The following is a 19,508-nucleotide window of genomic DNA, read 5'->3' on the forward strand; positions in this document are numbered from 1 at the left end:
TTTAGGGTATCAACCCCAACATGATTGTGGTATAAAGTGGATAATTTCGGTTTTGACATCCAAATTTCTCTGTTGGGATTTTGTAATGATGATTGTAATTGCCTGGTGTTTTATGGGCTTTAATGTGTTGCGAAGGNTCTTCGTTAAGAGTTTCTTCAATTGGTATCACATCACAAGCGTTTGTTCATACAGGTGTTTACAAACTACAGGATCCTGGGAGATTTAGGGCATCAACCCCAACATGATTGTGGTCTAAAGTGGATAATTTCGGTTTTGACATCCAAATTTCTCTCTTGGGCTTTTGTAATGATGATTGTAATTGCCTGGTGTTTTATGGGCTTTAATGTGTTGCGAAGGGTCTATATATTTGCTAGAGTTATTATAGTTGTTTTTAGGCTGTAATTGCTCGGTTTCATCAAAGTGAACTTCAAATTTGGTGAAGAAAAACTCACAGACCCAAAACAACTCTCAGATCCGGCGTCTACGTCAACGCTCCAGTCCAACTTTGTCTTGCGTTCTGGTTCGCCAGCCGATCCGCACCTGCTCCATTAAACCTGAGTATGACCCATGTGCGCCTGGTAGGTGGTTCAACCGGTCCAGATGGTCTAGATCGACTCGGTTCGACTGGTTTGACCATTTTTTTTATCGGTTTTGGGCAGTTTTTACTAGGTTTTTAGGTTTTTAAAGCCGGTTCAAGTGTTTTTCAAGCGATTTGAGTTGGTTCGATGTGTTTCGAAGTGTTCGAGGCTGGTTTCTGTTTATTATTTTCATAATTTTAGCTTTTAGCTAACTTAGGATGTCAAAACCGATCTTTTTTAGTGTGTTTATTTAATTATGCATTGTGAATGTATAAATTAAATAATTTATTTATGTGTGCATTTTGTATGCCATGTAGATTTAAAATCCCACTATAGGATAAGTATGTAGCATGCATTGCAAGTATATTATAAGTGTTATAGTATATAGTATGCATGTGCAGTACTCTATGTTTTTTATGTAAGTTGTTATATTAATGCATGAAATGAATGTTTATATAATTGTTCTATAAAGCATGTTAGATGCATGCTATTGGTTGTCTTTTTTTATAAGTGTTATGAAAAGAGATAAGACTTTAAAATCTATAACAAAGATAAAAGCATGCTCACTTAAGGTTAATGGAATCTAAGAAATACTATTTTAATAGTTAAAATAGGTTGATATCTTGTAAAACTGGTGGTTACAAGAATAACTCAGCCAGTGAGATCCCGTTTAAGGTTGGAGGTATTTAAGTTGACGATTTATGGAACATCTGCTACCTGGGAATTGAGCCGGCGTATGAGTTAAGTTAACCCGATTTTATGAGCATGCGTGAGCGATGTGAGGTAATGAAATTGGTTTATCACTTAGACATCGTAGGGTTAATTCTAATATAAATATTATACTCGAAAAAATCACCTAGACTTAGGGTATGTTTTATTAGTCATAATATACCTAAGTAAACATTTACCCAAAACTGTATAAAACACTTTAGTGGGAGATTAATAACATATACGATATGTTGTTCTTAGCTTTCACGTCCCTAAGAATTCACACCGTGAGATTCATGCTCGGTTTCGTATCACCCTGGGAGTGACCTCCATTCGAAAATTTTTGCATGGGTGAATATCAAGGTGAATAGGGAAAATAGTTCATAGTAAGTGGGCGAAGGATGTGTGTCAACGTATCTTGTAGTCTTTTCCATTAGTTTGGACCGTGAGATTCTTATGTTGTGCCTGCTCGTCGTTTTTAGGCAGCATTAGCTAGTCGTCTTTTCAACGACTATCCTCTCGGAGGGTTGTAACATGAGATTCAAAACAACTTAAACTCCAAAAATGTATAGGGTCTCTTAGGTCGATTCCTAACTTTGACTCTCAAATTCGGTAGCATTGTTGAGGCTGCTAACCTCTAAGATTTGGAAATGGTGGGTTACACTTACGAGAATTACCAAGTGTTAGTATATTCTAGACCAAAGAAACGATAGCTAAAAAATCTATTGGAGTATGAGTTACTCTGATAATAGTGATTAGCTGAGATTGTCTCAATTCAAAAGAGGAGTAGCAGACTACCCCTTGGTAGATGTTACTTTAAACCTCTAAAGTACCATTGCAATAAGAATAATGATGGGTACATTATTATTTTTTGCTAAACCTGATTGGATAATAGCAATTCACTAATAGAATTTCTTTATATTTTTAGCATGACTAGCTCTTTAGTACAATTACTTGCTTTCGAGAAGCTTAATGGGGAAAATTATACTACGTGGAAATAAAAATTGAACACAATACTGGTAATCGATGATCTTAAATTTGTTTTAACCGAGGAATGTCCTTCAAACCCCGGCTTAAACGCAAACCAAAATGTTCGGGATACATAAGACAAATGGACACAGGAGAATGAAAAAGCTAGAGTCTACATTCTTGCCAACGTATCTGATGTTTTGGCTAAGAAATAAGATGGTATGCATACCGCTAAAGAGATTATGAATTCTCTCTAAGGGATGTTTGGGCAGTCGTCCTTCTTTATTAGACATGATGCCATCAAGTACGTTTATAATTGCTGTATGAAAGAAGGAACCTCTATTAGAGAACATGTCTTGGACATGATGGTCCATTTCAATGTGGCAGAAGTAAACAGAGTTGTCAGAAATGAGAAAAGTCAAGTAAGCTTTATTCTAGAGTCACTTCCAAAGAGCTTTTTACAGTTCCACACAAATGCAATGATGAACAAGATAGAATATAACTTAACTACTCTTCTCAATGAGCTTCAGACTTATTAGTCACTCTTGAAATCTAAGGGACATGAAACAGAGGTAAATGTTTCTACTGCAATGAGGATGGACACTGGAAAAGAAACTGCCCAAAGTACCTTGTGAAGAAGAAATCCGAAAAAGCAAAACAAGGAAACGAGTTTCTAAAAATGCTTACGAAAGGTGAGATAACTCTCAGGGTTTTGAACAGAAGAGGTTATCTCAGCAAAATCAGTGGAAGTTTATGAAGTTGATATCTAGAGATAGATTCATAATGTACTTTTTGTTTATGAAATGAAAGAAATCTTATATCTATCTTTTGTTAGAATAATTATACAAAGTATCTTTTGACATAAATTAAGTGTTCATTAACAAAAGAATTATTTTTATTTGTTCTACTAGAAAACAACTTGTGTTAAAACCAACCAAAGTGTAGGCCATTTTAAATATCGTAATATTTAAAAACGGCTGAAATGAAAAACAAAAGGCAAAATGTTTGTTCGAGTACATTTCTTTGGCACTTAAGATTTGCGCATAATTAATCTCAATAGGATTGAGAGATTGGTTAAAAGTGTACTAAACTAGTTAAAAGACAACTTCTTACCTCTATGTGAGTCTTGTCTTGAGGGTAAACTAATTAAAAGATCTTTTACGAGAAAAGGTCTTAGAGCCAAAGAACCCTTAGAGCTTGTGCATTCAGACCTGTATGGTTCGATAAATGTCAAAGCATGGGGACGATATGAATATTTCATCAGATAATTATTCAATGTACGATTATGTTTTCCTAAATTCATCATAAATTTGAAGCATTTGAAACGTTCAAGGTGTATAAGACTGAAGTTGAAAACTTGTTAGGTAAAACATTTAAGACACTTTAATTAGATTGAGGTGGAGAGTATATGTTTGATTGCAGGACTATTTGATAGAATATGGAATCCAAGCTCTCTGTACCTGATGCCTCAGCATAACGATACATCAAGAAGAAGAAACAGAACCCTGTTATACATAGTTTGGTTGATAAATGAGCTATGCTTAGTTACCTAATTAGTTTTGGAGATATTCAGTAGAGATTACTATATACTTTAACGTAGTTTTCCATTAAAAGGATTTTTGGAACTCCATATGAGTTATGGAGAGGTCGTAAAATTTTTTTATGATACATAAAAGTTGTTTTTGTTATTTCAGAATTTGGGGATGACCGACACATGTGTTGGTGCAAAACCCTAAGGAATTGGAACGTCGTTCAACAGTATGCCTATCTGTAGACTATCTAAAAGTTGAATACTTCTTCAACCTAGAAGAAAATAAAGTATTTGTATCAATCTTGTGATAAGCTAGTATTGTGTTAAAGTTTCCATAGAAGTCACAAAAAATCAGCAAGTGTTATTGATTCAGTTGGTCCTATAACAAGAGTTGTTAGAACTAGTTAAATGTATCTTTCTCAAGAGTTGAGAGTGCCTTGATGTAGTAGGAGGGTTGTGTGACAGTCTGACCATAACATGGGTTTACTAGAAACTCATGTCATCAATATTTGATGATGGCATCAAGTAACACCTCAAGGAGTTGAGGTATAAGATGCATTTTATATGTATTTGAAGTTAGAAATCTATTATATGTTGATTAGTTTACAAAGGTCCTCACGGCTAAAGTGTTTGAGGGTCACATAGAGAGTCAAGATTACGAGTTGTATAATCTAGGGCAAGTGGGAGAAAAATCCATCGGTATATGATGCCTAGTGAAGACAAATTATGGGTATGTGATGTCCTAGTTTATTGAATTTCTCTCTAAAACTCAAACAACTCAACATTATGTGAATACATGTGTTACCATTGGAGTTTTAGTTCAAGTGGGATTTTGTTGGGTTTTATGTCTTAAAACTCGTGGTTTGTGAACAATAAACTTATTCTGTTATCAATAAAAATGTTATTGAGGCTTATTCAATAAAGTTGTTATTAAATTTATGAATTGCTCATTTCATTTTAGAAAGAACCTAAATCCAATAAACTAAGATCCATGGCTATTACATGAATACTTGGACTTTATGTAGTGACATAAAAGTGGATCAAGTTCGAGTAGATAGCTAATATGGTTTATAGTATATGGATAAGGCTGGGTACATTATCCTTGGGACACTATCGAAGTGGCCCACTTTGTATTTAGTACAAACGATGTGATCCTGAATCGTTCATGTAGAGGCATGCGAGTGAGGGTGTCTTGTGCAAAGAGTTTTTATGACAGGACCAAGAAATAAGTCGCTTTTACTTTATAACGCTGTTTACTGTTTAAGACTGACTATTTCAAAATGATGACCTAGGTAATTTGACCTTAATCCTGAGCTAATTATGAACTTCTGTTTATTCGGGATTATCCTTAGATTTTCATGGGTGAGGGTTGACTCAACAGCGCCGACTCAATAAGTCTCCCATTTCAGGGGTGAGACTGGGTAGATAACTGGAGACATTGGGTGCAAGACGAAATTCACTCCTACCCGCTTTAGGGATAGTAGAGAGGTTGTTCTCTTAAGTGTTGACTTTAAGTCTTGAACAAGGGGCCTCATCCTCTGATCGGCCCGAGAGGGTCTTGATTTAGTGATTGGATCACAAACTAATTGTTCATTAGAGGATCAGTAGGACTTAAGGAGCAAGATGCAATCTTGGGGGTAAAACAGTTTTTGACCCAGCCGTTATTACGAACAACCTGTAAAGGGTTGACTTACTGATTATGGTTATATCGATAGAAATATATCTACAGTGAGGGAAGTGCAACTACTGGGTTTTAGTGGAGTGACCCAGTAGTCAACAAATGTTGGTTAATTGGGTTAAAGAGTTTAGTCAGTTAATCTCGTATCGTTGGAGCCTATGATCTATAGTCCATGAGGTTCCCTTACTAGCTTATATCAGACTAAACCTTAGAACAGTATGACGAATGAATTTGAAGTGTTCGAATTCGATTTTTGGAGTAAAATGTTAAATACATACGATACATTTAACCTAATGTTTATTTGTGAATTAAACATATAGAGAGAAATTAGGAGATATTTAAATAAGATTTAAATATCAAGATTATGAATAGGGATTCATATTGATTGAGATTAGTGTTGGATTTAATTAAATAAATTAATATTAATTTAATAAAATTAGTTATTAGAATTAATTTTGAAATTAAATGGAATTGGTCAAAATTGCAATAAAAGTCAAAATAGTTGACTAGGTCAAAATTGCAATAAAGTCAAAATGGTCGTCTAGGTAAAAAATCCAATAAAAGTCAAAATGTTTACTTTTGACTTTGAAAGTAAAAAAGTCAAAATTGTTGACTTTGGATTTTGAGAGTCAAACATTGACCTTTGACCAAGTTAGTGGAAAGATCGAACAATTTTGAGTGGGAAATTCCAACATTTGCATTGCTAAGTGTTGTTTTCAATTGAAGACACTTGTCCCACTAATCCCACTTCGAGTTAGTAGATTTTTAGTGTCAAATTCTCATCAAACTCAAAGTTGAATGTTTTGCATGATATAACCTTTAAAAGGAAGAGTTTTATGAATTTATTTTACTTGGCCAAGTGGAATTTTATGAGATTATTTGATAATCTTAACCTATTTTCTCTAAAATCCTTAAACTTTTTCTCTCTAAATTAGTCACTCACTGGATCCCACCATCTCGTTCTAAGAGAATAGTCAAGAAGACTCCTGTGGTGGTCTACGAACCGTTCATGAAGAAATTGGAGGTGATTTGGAGAAGTTTTGAAACTACAAAGGTTGTATATCTTCTTTCTCTTTATTCTTAATTTTATTGCATGTTTATTCTTTAAAATTAATCTAATTAAAGTATTTTAAATATGTTATATTTTTTTCGCTATGGATGTGTTCGTTCCAGGTCGACCTAGAACACGAGAGTTTAAATTTCCTTTTCGAGATGCATGGACGTTCCCTTTTGAACTTGAATGTGTACCTATAGGATTTTGGCCGACCCAACAGAATGATGCCCACTCAAAAAAATTAGAGTAATAGCTTTTTTTTTTTTCCTTTTTGGTTTCATTTATGACATTCTGATTGGCTATGATCCCATTGCTTTATCGCCATATATTTGCTTTCTAATTTGCTTTTGAAAATAACGTCAAGGCAATCTAAATTAGAGGTGATAATCGTTCGATTTTATCAGTTTTGGGATCAACTAAGAATCAAACTAAATCAAATCAATTGGTTTTATAAAGAACGGATTCAAACTAATGTCCAATAAAGAACAAAACCAATGGATTGATTATATTGGATCAGTTTATTATCGGTTTGGTTCTCTATTTTTGACATTTTTTTTCTTCCAAAATTTTATTTTTAATTCCATTTTCTTTTGAATTGGTTATTTTTTCTCATTTTAAATTAAAATTGGATCTATTTCTTTCTTTATATATATATATAAATTGAAATTTGATATTTTTGTTTTTTTTGCCAGTTTTCTCAATAAAAACCATACACGCTCCATAATAATTGGTATTTTTTCTAAACAACAAATATACATGGACCATAATAATTAAAATACTAAAAGATACCTAATGAAGAGTTTATTATTAATGGTATATATATACTATTGGTTCGGTTCGGTTTTGACTGATTTTTCTAATCCGATCCGAATCAATACTTTTTTTGTTTTCTTCAAATACAAATCAAGATGTCTAATTTCATACTAAAAAATCAAACGAAACTATTAGATCGGTTTGGATTGATTTAGTGTTTCGGTTTTTTCCGCTTTTTAAAATATCAACAAAAATTGGATACATTTGAATATCACAATTCAAATTGAATGCTTAGAAGAAGAAGGAATTGTAATGTAGTTTTGAACAATGACCCCGATGTATATCTTAAGATATATATATATATATATCCTTTGAAAATTTGAAATGACTAAAAAGTCCTTAAAAGCTTATACATTATTTTTCGATATCTTTCACCTGCAATTAAGAAAAAAGGAAAACTTATTGTCTTTTGCAGAAGTGCATCATGAATTCATTTGTAAGAAATCAAAACTGACCCATTTTGAGCAACTATAATATACAGTTCCAAATAAAATATTTGCTTGCCTATCAATTCAAGCTAAAATTATATAAAAGAAGAAGCCAAACCAATCCAATTTGCATATAATACTTGAGGGAAAATGATGCTGCAATTCTGTCTTCTATTTTTGACTCTTTTTCCATAGAACGCCTATCTTTTTCAGCATGTTGATATTCTTCTTCTTCGGCGAGTCATCGTCGAGGTCTTCGGAGTAGAACGAGCTGAGAGGATAGTTGCTGTCAATAGAACCTGAAATGTCTACAAGTTTTCCATCTTTCCCTGGTGAGAGCATTGCAGCAGCTGCCTCAGCTGCTTTCCTCCATTGGTCTAACTGCACCCTTAACCTCCTCAATTCTGCCTCCGTTTCTGAGTTTTCGTTTATGCTACCAAGCTTGTTCAAAGCCTCTTCATTTGCAGATCTTGCTGATTCTTCCAGATCAGTAGTTTCGCCGTGCTCTATCTTCCTTTCTGTTCCCATTTTCTGAATGTCCACCCGGAGCATATCGTTTTCTTCAATGATTCCTTGCAACTCTGTCTCTTTATCTAGCAAACTTGCCTTTAAGTCCTCAATATCAGCCTCTAACTTCTTCAGCTGTTCTGCAAGGTCGGATTCATTTTCGGTTTCTTTGCTTTTCTGGTTCAAGTTTACAATTTCGTTTTCCTTGGCAATGCTCAGAAGTTGAGCTTCTTTATCCTCAAGATGCGTCCTCAGTTGCTCGATTTGTGCCTTGGCTTGAATGAGTTCAGCTTCGAATGCAGCCTCTTTACGACGTGATTCTGATTTTATAGATTCCACTTCTTCATAAGAACTTCTAATCTGTATTGTGCTTCGAAGATATTCGTCCTGGTACCTTCTATCAGCGGCATCTAAAGCTAGTCTCAGTTGACCCATTTCAGATCTAACACAATTAAGCTCAGTTTTAAGCTGATTAACGTATTCATTTTCTTCATCCTCCTTGTCATTGTTCTTATTTTCAGAGTGATCCTCCAAATTTTTCTTGTCAATTTCAGCCAAATCATTCTGGTATTTGCTAACAAGAGCCTCCAATGATGTAACCTTTTCTTTGGATTGCTCCAACTCCAAGGATATGGAGCTGAACGCTTTCATCGCATTGGTTCCCTCTGATTGAAGCATTTCAATGGTTTCGTTTGCTGTTTCCAGTTCCATCTGTGTTTTCTTCAGATCTTCAACAGCCTGAGCTTCAGAATCTTCATATTCAGAAAGCTTGGATTTGAGTTCCTCCACCAGTGACAGTGTTTCTTTGAGTTCTATTCTGAGGCCCTGAATCTCAGCATGTGCAGACTCGGCATGTCTACTCTGGTTCGCCTCCGAACCAGCTATTCTTTCCAGCTGAAGCTTAAGCTTCTGATTTTCATGCATGGCAGCAGCCAAAGCAGCAGAATCCATTAAATGCTGTTTTTGGAGAGCCTCCAGTTCAGACTGCCATGCTCTATCTCGATCCTGCGAAATTTTACGTAGTTCTTGAATCCGTTCATCTTCAGAAGCAGAAAGCTCTAGCAACTGCTGTCTGGAATCCTTAAGCTCCGAGGACATGGCGTTAAGCTGCTGCTTAGCTTCTTCAGCTTCCTCTTTTGCTCTCCTCTTCCCCGATTCAGAGGCATTCAGTTGATCCTTTGCCTTTTTCAGTTCATCTTGAAGTTGAGCAATCTGTGATTCCATTGTAGAAACTCGATTTGGGCGTTTTTTCTGGAGTTTAAAGTTATACAAAGAATGAAAATCATGTCAAATGAAATTCGTTTTCAAATCTTCAAAAGGACGCAAATGAGCAATTCTCATCTGCAAAGGACTTGAAGTTGCATATCCTATACAAATAAGTTCATAAACAGTTTTTCCAAAAGAAAATTGGTAGTTTGAGTCCAGATTAATGAAATAAACAAATTTAATCAACATGAGATCAAACTAATAGGAAATGAGAGATAACAACTTAAAAAAAAAGGAAATTGGCTCATGTTTTCACTGAGTTTTATTCTAAAAAGTATAAAATTGAATTCATAACAGCCTCTCAAACAAGCAGGACCATGGTTGGGGAGAACTGAGAAGTACCTCAAGTACTGAACTTTGAACTGATTTTGTAACAATAGTTTTAGGATTTCTTTCCTTTGTCATTTTACTCGAAGGAAGTGGAGAAGGCGAAACCGAAACAGAATCCGAACCCGGTGCTTTAAGTTGTCGAGTGGGTCGAGGTTTTCTCAGTGGTGCTTCTAAACTTCTGCACTCATAACAGAAAAACAATCAACACTCAAGCAGCAAGATGATCTGAACAGAAAGTTAAAAGAAGAAAAGGAACAAGAAAGACTGGCAATCTTACTTAGGCTTTGAGGTCTGCATATTTTGCAGTTCCTGCTGAAGAATAAAAGCAGGCTTGAATGAATAGTTGGTATTCCCCTTCAAAGCTCTCTGACCCACAAGGACTGCTTCAATTCAGAGAATTATTTCATTAAAAATTAAACATAAAAACAAAAGCTGAATGCAAAAATTTAGATGGTAGCCTTAATCAGAATCAACAGAAAAATGCAACAACCAAATAACAAACACTCCCTTCAAAGAAACTCTGGAGAAACCACCCCCACTTCTACCAACCAAAGCCACTTTGTTAAGATATTCAGGAAAAAAAAAAAAATATACGTAAACCAAAAGAAAAGGTATATGAATGCTTTCATTCAAATCTCTTTTCTCCACTTTCTCCATTTCATTACTTTCACAGTGCTCTGTTGGCCCCAACAAATCATGGCCATATGTAAAAGTTGCATGATCTTCAACTCTCTCTCCCTTTCCTTGGGCCAAACTGTTTGTTTGCTTATTTGAAAAACAGTAAAGAATATCATGCGAAAACAAATCATATAAAGAAAAAAAAGAAAAAAAGAAAAAAAAAGAAAGAACAGAACAGAACAAAGTAAAAGGAAACAAAAAGAAAACCAGAAACCTAGATGATCCCCTAAATGTAAACTCATCCCAGAAAAGGCAACCACAAGCAAAATCTGCCTCACACAAACCAAATCAGGAAGTTTTAAGAGATGAAAATAAGCACAAAAACCAATCACGCTTAACAATTTCTTTGCAGGTTTTTTGATCTTACCAAAAGCTAGTGGTAGCTCACACCAAATTGCTCTGAGAGACAACCTGGTTTGCCATAATTCTCATTCTCTCTACCTCATTGTAGCCAGTAGTATATAAGGCCAAGGACTTTGCTTCAATCCTACAGCTTCAAAGCTCGTGAGAGAAATCGTGAGAAGGATCTCAGTGTCCACTGTCAAATATTACTGCTTACCCACAGGCCACAAAGCAGAAATGTCAGCTGCAAATTTCCTCATTGGGTTTTGAACTACAGCCAAAACAGCCAATGATGGAAGAAAATTTCGCCGAAATGAGCTATGCCCACCAGGTGTTTGAAGTTTGTCCTCAGAGAAAAAGTTTTGTTTTTATGTGCAGCAACACAAGCAAGTCACAGACTAAGCTTAAAAAGTAACGTGATTCGGCAAGATCACTTACTCTACACTTGATTTTCTTCATCCCCCACCTCTGTTTTTGACTTGGAGGGTAGAACTCAGCCATCAGATTCCAACAACTTTGGCTTTACTTTAGCGATTGAAATTGAGAAAACCGTGTGGAAGCTTTGAATATGGGTCACCGCTCCATTTTTTTTTTTTTTTTTCAAAGCAATTGGTTTTTACCTTGCCTTTGCCTTGACTAACATGTGGGTATCCATGTGATGAAAAAGACCTGTGAATGGTTGGATCTCAGAGATAGGCTTCTCCATGAACAGAACAGAAGGACCACCTCCAGAGCTATTCTATGCATGGAAATGCCTAATTTCCCTTTATGCTTCCCATATGAATACTAAAGAGAAATTTTTTCTTTCACGATTCTTATCAAACACTTCATTGCCATGTGAAACGCAGCAACTCTTTGAAATTTTGAACTTGTTCATCATTCAACCAGTTGGTTTTGGATTATTATTTATTTATTTTTTTTTGTTTTGTTTTTTTTTTCTCTTTAGTTACGAACGTAAGATCTCTAAAAAAAAAAAAATTATGTTAATTACTGTTGAACTAAGATCAATTTAACCAATGATTGAGATTCGTACACTAACTTTGGACTAAATATCTATTAAAATTTTAGATAAAAATTGCAACCTAAAATAGATGCAGTGGCATATAGGACATTGCTTTGTTCAAAATTCTAATAGTTTTTTTTTTTTTTTTTTTGGGTTAAAATATCATTCGTCTCTATCATTTGAAATTTCTTAAATTTAATCATTGTACTTTATTTGTCTAATTTTAGTCAATATACTTTTAATGATCTTAAATTTAATCTCTACTTCTAGTTAATTATTTTTTATTATTTTTTTAAAAACTTTTATTATCTATTAATATTTTACTAATAAATTTTTAAACATATTTGCACGTTGTATTTTCTGCATTAAAACTAATTATTATTTAACCAATCTCATCGAAATTGACTATGAGAACTAAATTTAAAATTTTATTGAAAGTACAAGAACTAAAATTGGATAACTGTAAATATAAAGACTAAAAATCAAATAAATTCATAATATATAAATTAAAATGATATTTCTTCGACTTAAATTTTTACTCTCAAAGGTAAATAATATTGTAATTTTCGAGAGAGAGAGAGTCATTTGAGAAAAAAAAAGAAAGAATGAAAGGTATATACTTTGGCTAAACTCTATTAATCTTTCATCCTTTATATAATTATGTAAAACCCATTTGACTGAATGATCAAAAAGTCAATTGAACCTTAAAGTTTGGACCTTTTTCTTAAAAGGATAAAAATAAAGATACCCATTGTCTTGCTTTGCACAGTTTTAAAATCTTATTGTGAATTATTAAGTACCAATTAAGTTCTAAGGAGAGGGAGATTTTTTTTTTTGTAAAAAAGAGATGGTTTGATCTTAAAATTGAGAGTTGTATTTTACACATATTATGTGAAATAGATTGTTTTTCAAGTACAATCAATATAAAGTTTTATTAAAGAAAGCAAAATTTGTAGCATAGACTTCTAATATTATGGATTCAGTGGATGGATGGTTTCATGAATGGATTTTAGAGGATAATAATAAATGATATCACCGAAAATTGTCATGTGAAACCAAAAATCCAAATTAGCCACATCCACCTTTTCTCTTATGAAGTTATTTTATTTTATTTTATTTCCTTTGTGGATAGAAACAAGTGTTCATGTAGCTTTACTGCAGAAGGCAATAAAATAATAATGAGAGAGTAGACTTAAAAAAAAGGTAAGATTGTATTGATGACTCTATCTTTGAAAACATCAAAGCAAAACCAAAACAAAACAACTTGACAATCAGTTGGGGACATGTCACTTTGTAATTAAACAATGGATTCGACATACCATTCGTCCTAATTTATTGTGAATTTGATTCAAAAGTAGGAACGATTTTCTAGCGTTTAATGAATACTGCTACAACTTAACCTTTTTAATAGAGTCCTCATCATTATTTGTATATTAAATATCTAAAGAACTTCCAACATGATTGATTAAGACATGTACCTTCAACTAATAGGTTAGATATTTTTTACTTCAAAGGTTGAATTATAAGAAAAATATAACAATAAAGTGGTAGAATACAAATAAAAAAAAAAAGAGAGAATACTTAGATTGGTTAACAATATTAAAGAAATGATTACCACTCGAATTTAATCACTCATATATTTAAAAAGTTGATCAAATCACGGCTAAAATATAGTTGTCACTCTCATAATGATAAAATATATGGTTAAAAAATATTTATCAATATCTCTTTCATTGATTCATTGGTTCTAAAATGAACAACTAGATCAAAATAAAAAGGTAATTCAGTTGGAACACAAAATCAGATTGGATATCTCTGTCAATTTCATTTTTGGGCAATGCCTATCCTCTTGGCCATCTCTTAATAAATTTAGAACCTTCTGGGACCTTCACAGAGGGTAAAGTGGGGATTTCAACTACACAACCATTTTGGGAAAGAGTTCTTAGAGTTTAGATGAAGATTGATCGATTATTTTTCCACTAAACTCACAATTAATCAGTCTTCTTTGAAAGTCAGGTAGGTTTGTTTAATTTACAAGAGAAGTTGGAATTCTTGCTAACAAGAGCGTAGTTTAATTGACATAATGCTTGTATTATTGATTTCGAGGTTTGAGATTCGATTCTCCCACCCTACACTTTAATTACAATATATTTCAAAAAAAAAAGAAAATTGGAATTCTATGTAGAGCTAGTTGCTATTAACTTCATGTTGAGTTGGTACTTGAAAAAAAAAATGAAATGAAGCATAGACATGGATACAGATACGAGATATGAATACGTTGATACGTACAATACAAAAAATATCTAAAATGTTGAAGTAAAACAGTCAATAAAATGTAATAAAAAATGGTCTCGTATTGATCAAAGAAGAAGAAGAAGATTAGAGAGAGAAGTATGAAGATAAACAAAAAACTTCTTTGTTGAATTGTTGAAGATATTCAACTGGGTTATATTTTGGAGGAGCTTGTTGGGATTAAAATGTGAAAATGAAAATTAGATGATATTCTAGAGTTTGATCTTTTATTTTCTTTTTCTTTTAGTTTTGGACTCGAGTAGTGACCTTTTTAAATAGGATGCCTAGTTTAAGATTGGGAAAGATTAGATGAGTTGCTTATCTTTTTTCTTTAAAAAAGGTAAACATAAAAATAGATACATCAAATCGCGTGTAGTATCGATATTTGATACGTGTTTGATACGAATTCTTTGCCTCACATGAAGTATTTGTGCTTCATAGGTGTCTATCAGTGATAGACTTCTAATAAACTTTTATCAGTGATAGACTTTTGATAGACTTCTATCAGTTTCTATCATGGATAGACATTGATAGACTTCTATCCACCTCTATCAAATAAGATTAAAATTTTACTATTTTGTGTAAATAGTTTTTCTTATTTTTTTATTTTTGAAAATCTCATTGAAAAAAAAGTGTGACATTTAAGTAACTTGGCTAACATTGAGATTTTGGAGGATAAGTTTAACTCGAACTCAAGGGGTTGTACTCCAACATCGATCCTCCGTTTCAAAGTCCACGTTTTCAAACTCACCCACCAAATTACCAAGAATCGCCGACATTTTTTCACGCATCCCACCAAATGTGTTACACATTCATCATTGTGAGCTCGAGTACGATAAATGGATTCTATATTTTTATGTTTTATTTATTTATTTTATTAATTAAATTGATATAATTTGATTATATTAATTTAATTAATGTTTAGGGGTGCCAAAATTCAGTCTATTTTGAAATGGAATCTATGTATTTCAATTCTGTCTGGGATCTTGTAGATCAACCTGAAGGGGTAAAACCCATCAGTTGCAAATGGATCTACAAGAGAAAACGAGACCAAGTTGGTAAGGTACAGTCCTATAAAGCTAGACTCGTGGCAAAAGAGTTTACCCAAAGAGAGGGAGTAGATTTTGAAGAAACCTTTGCTCCAGTTGCAATGATAAAATCTATTAGAATACTCTTGTCCATAGACACATTTTATGATTATGAAGTATGACAAATGGATGTCAAGACAGCTTTTCTAAATGGCTATCTTGAAGAGAGTATCTATATATCTCAACCAGAAGGGTTCATACAACAGGATCAAGAGCAAAAGGTTTGCAAGCTTAATCGATCCATTTATAGATTAAAACAAGCTTCTTGATCCTGGAATATGAGATTTGACACTGTGATCAAATTTTATGGCTTTGAACAAAATATTGACGTATCCTGTGTATACATAAAAATCGTCAACAAAACTGTCACTTTTCTGGTGTTGTATGTTGATGATATTCTACTAATTGGCAATGAGGTAGAATATCTAACTGACGTTAAGAAATGGCTAGCTTCACAATTCCGAACGAAAGATTTGGGAGAAGCACAGTATGTTCTTGGAATCCAAATAGTTCGGAATCGCAAGAACAGAACATTAGCTTTATCTTAAGCATCTTATATAGACAAGATGTTGTCTAGGTATAAAATGCAAAATTCCAAAAAAGAATTTTTACCTTTCAGGCATGAAATTCACCTGTCTAAGGAATAGAGTCCTAAGACACCTCAAGAGCTTGAGGAGATGAATCAAATTCCATATGCATCTGCAGTTGGGAGTTTGATGTATGTAATGTTGTGTACTCGTCCCGATATATGCTATGTCGTAGGAATTGTCAGTAGATTTTAGTCCAATCCTGGTCATGACCATTGGACTGCTGTTAAAAATATTCTCAAGTATCTTTGGAGAATGAGAGATTATATGCTCGTGTATGGTCCTAAGAATCTGATTTTTACTGGATACACTGATTCTGACTTTCAGACCGATATTCGAGGAAATCAACTTCAGGGTCAATATTCACTCTAAATGGAGGAGTAGTTGTGTGGAGAAGTATCAATCAGAGTTTTATTGCAGACTCCACAATGGAAGTTGAGTATGTAGTTGCAAGCGAAGCAGCAAAAGAAGCAGTATGACTCAGAAAGTTCTTGAAAGATGTGGAAGTAGTCCAAATATGCACCTGCCTGTCACTTTCTATTGTGACAACAGTGTTGCAGTTGCAAATTCAAAGGAACCACAAAGTCATAAAAGGGGAAAGCTTATTGAATGGAAGTACCATCTCATCAGGGAGATTGTACACAGAGGAGACATTATCGTCACTCAGATTGCTTCCAAAGACAACTTAGCTTATCCATTTACGAAGACCCTCTTGGCTAAAGTGTTCCAGGGCCACCTAGTAGGACTAGATCTATGAGTTTTGTAATACTAGAACAAGTGGGAGAATTTATGGGCATTGGGTAATTCCTTTAGTTTATTGTATTTGTACATTTTTATTCTCTCCATGTAAACTCAACATTGTATATATTTGTATATTATTGATCCATTGGAGTTTTAAGTCCAAGTGGAGTATTGTTGAGTTTTATGTTCTAAAAACTCGCAATTTGTAAAATAATAAACATCTTCTATCAAATTATACTTGTTATTGATTTCATAAATTATACAAAAGTCTAAATCCAATAACTAAGACCCATGACTATTGTATGAGTACTTGAACTTTATGTGAGACATAAGGGAGTGGATCAGGTTCGAGTAAATAGTCAAAATGATCTATAGTACATGACACGTAAGGTTGGGTACCTTATTCTGGTAACACCATTGGATGTGGTCTACTCTGTAGTTTTTACAAAGAGTTGTAAAGTGCTACATACGATGTGCTCCTAATTCATACATGTTATGACATGGGGAGTGGGGGCGTCCTATGCAATGAGTTTGTATAAGATCAGGACCAAGAAATAAGTCACTCTTACTTTATAACGCTGTTTGCTGTATAAGACTGATTATTTCACTTAGATGACCTAGGTACTCGATCTTAATGCCTTGAAACTAGACTATATAACTCCTGTTTATTCGGGATTGCCCTTAGATTTGCATAGATAAAGGTTGGCTCAACAGCGCCGGCTCATTAAGAACTCCTATTTCAGGAGTAAGATTTTGGATAGATAGCTGGGGACATAGAGTGCAAGATGGAGTTCACGCCTACCCGATTTAGGGATAGGAGAAAGGTTGTTCTCTCAAGTACTAAATCCAGGTCTTGAACGAGGGGCCCTATCCTCTCACTGGGCTGAAAGAGTTTGGTTTAGTGATTGGATCACACACCAATTGTTCATTAGAGGATCGGTAAGGACTTAAGAAATAAGACGTAATTCAGGGGTAAACCAGATATTTGACCCAGCCATTATTATGAACAACCTATGAAAGGTCGACTTGCTGGATATAGTTAAATCATGTGGACATAATATATCTAACGGTGAGGGAGTGTAGCTATGGGCTTAAGTGGAGTGACCCATTAGTTAACGAATAGGGATTAATCTCATCTAATTGAGTTTGGCCAATTAATCTCGAATCGTTGGAGCCTATAATTTGTAGATCTGCGCGAGGTCCTCTACTAAGCTGTCGTAACGGACGAGCTCTAGAGTAGCATGATAAGTTTAATTTGAATCGTTCAAATTAGAATTAAGGGAATTAATAATTATATGAGATATAATTACATGTTTAGTTTTGAGTATTAAACGAAATAGGAGAATTTATATATTTAAATATGATTTAATATTATAAAGATGGATATGTGTTATAATTAATTTAATATTTGAATTATTAATTAATTAAGTTTTTATTTAATAACTAATATTTATGAAATTAATTAAAATTTTCATTTTTAAAATCAAAATAGATTTTATAAAATCAAATTTTGGATTTTTGAGATAAAATTGAAAAGGAAAAGTCAAACCACACAAAATGGAAAAACAAGATTTTTCATTATCCATCTTCTTAGTTGCTCACTCAAAATGCATCTTCTTTGCCATGTCTCTCCAAGCATGAGCTGCAACTCATGCAAGTCTCTCCTTTGCATGTTGATCTGCAATATAATGAAGAGATTGGAGTGAAAATGGGGCATGCAATCTATACAGAATTTGAGAGAAAATTCGATTTGAAGAAAGAGTTCTTCAACTAGATTTCTCCAGTGAGCATTTCTTCTTCATCCCTTGATTCAAGCTTGTTTTGAGTCCCACAACCCAATCTAGAGTACCAAGAGAATAGTGGGGAAGATCTTGAGGTGGTCTGCAACAAGATTTGGAGAAGATAGGAGCTGGAGAAGGAGGTTGAAGAAGTTCTACAAGATGTATGTCTTGAAACTCACTTGTTTTTCTGCAAGAGCATGCTTTATGTTTTTCCAAAATTAGTGAATTTAAGTGCTTAGATGATTCTTGTGCTTCTGTTGTTACTGATATTATCCAACAGAAATGACAACAGAAACCAAGAGATTATGGTAGAGGTAATGTTTCAGTGGGTGAAAACTTTTATGAATAAACTAAAATTTTAACAGCAACTCAATTGAATCCCATGGGATATAAGACTAAGGAGAAGGAAGACTGGGTCATGGACTCAAGATGTACCTATTATATGACTTCTAAAAGAGAATGATTTGTAAGTTACAAATCATGGGAAGGAGGCTCATTCTACATGGGGGATGATCGTGACCATAAAGTCGTGGGAATTGGCTTTGTATGCCTAAAATTAGAAGACAATAGAGAAATATTCTAAGGGAGGTAAGATATGTACCTAAATTTAGAAGGAACCTAATCTCTTTAGAAATGTTAGCTGACCAAGACTATTACTATATTGGTAACAAGGAGAATCTACAAGTGAAGAGGGACGAAAAGACAATCCTACTTGGAGTGAGGATGAATGGCCTATACTATTTGAAGAATGTGTCCTTTTCTAACGTTTTTTTTACTATCTCAAGACAACAAGTCAAAAGGCATTGAATTATGGTATAAGAGACTCTCACATATCAGTGATTAAGGCATGAATGAACTATTAAAACAGAGGCTGGTTCAACATAAAGGCATTAAGAGACAAAGCTTTTATGAGCATTGTGTCTATGGCAAAGCTAAGAGACTCAAATTCACAAAAGGAATCCATACTTCAAAGGATAACCTCAACTACATGCATGCTAACTTATGGGTGACCAATTGGAATTCCTTCTTGGAGTGACTTGGAGTAACTTAAGGTACTTTCTATCCTTAGTAGATGACTATTCTAGGAAGGTATGGACTTATGTGCTAAAATTTAAAAATCAAGCATTTGATAGT

General features: G+C 33.8%; 1 protein-coding gene across 3 annotated transcripts; it reads right to left on the bottom strand.

Moving 5' to 3' along the window:
* Positions 1-7,685: 7,685 nt before the first annotated feature.
* Positions 7,686-11,636, bottom strand: LOC120073742 (interactor of constitutive active ROPs 2, chloroplastic). Of its 3 annotated transcripts, none has more exons than XM_039026562.1 (4): positions 10,908-11,636; positions 10,140-10,242; positions 9,875-10,040; positions 7,686-9,517 (listed from the first exon to the last, which is right to left on the bottom strand). In XM_039026562.1, exons 2-4 carry the CDS (start codon positions 10,157-10,159, stop codon positions 7,931-7,933), a joined length of 1,773 nt encoding a protein of 590 aa, XP_038882490.1. In that variant the 5' UTR covers positions 10,160-10,242; positions 10,908-11,636; the 3' UTR covers positions 7,686-7,930. The 3 variants fall into 3 exon arrangements, with proteins under 3 accessions (XP_038882490.1, XP_038882491.1, XP_038882492.1); XM_039026563.1 differs by having other exon boundaries at positions 10,140-10,245; XM_039026564.1 differs by lacking the exon at positions 10,908-11,636 and adding an exon at positions 10,353-10,901.
* Positions 11,637-19,508: the final 7,872 nt, after the last annotated feature.

The sequence above is a fragment of the Benincasa hispida genome, chromosome 3 (assembly GCF_009727055.1).
Source record: "Benincasa hispida cultivar B227 chromosome 3, ASM972705v1, whole genome shotgun sequence".
Lineage (NCBI taxonomy): Eukaryota > Viridiplantae > Streptophyta > Magnoliopsida > Cucurbitales > Cucurbitaceae > Benincasa > Benincasa hispida.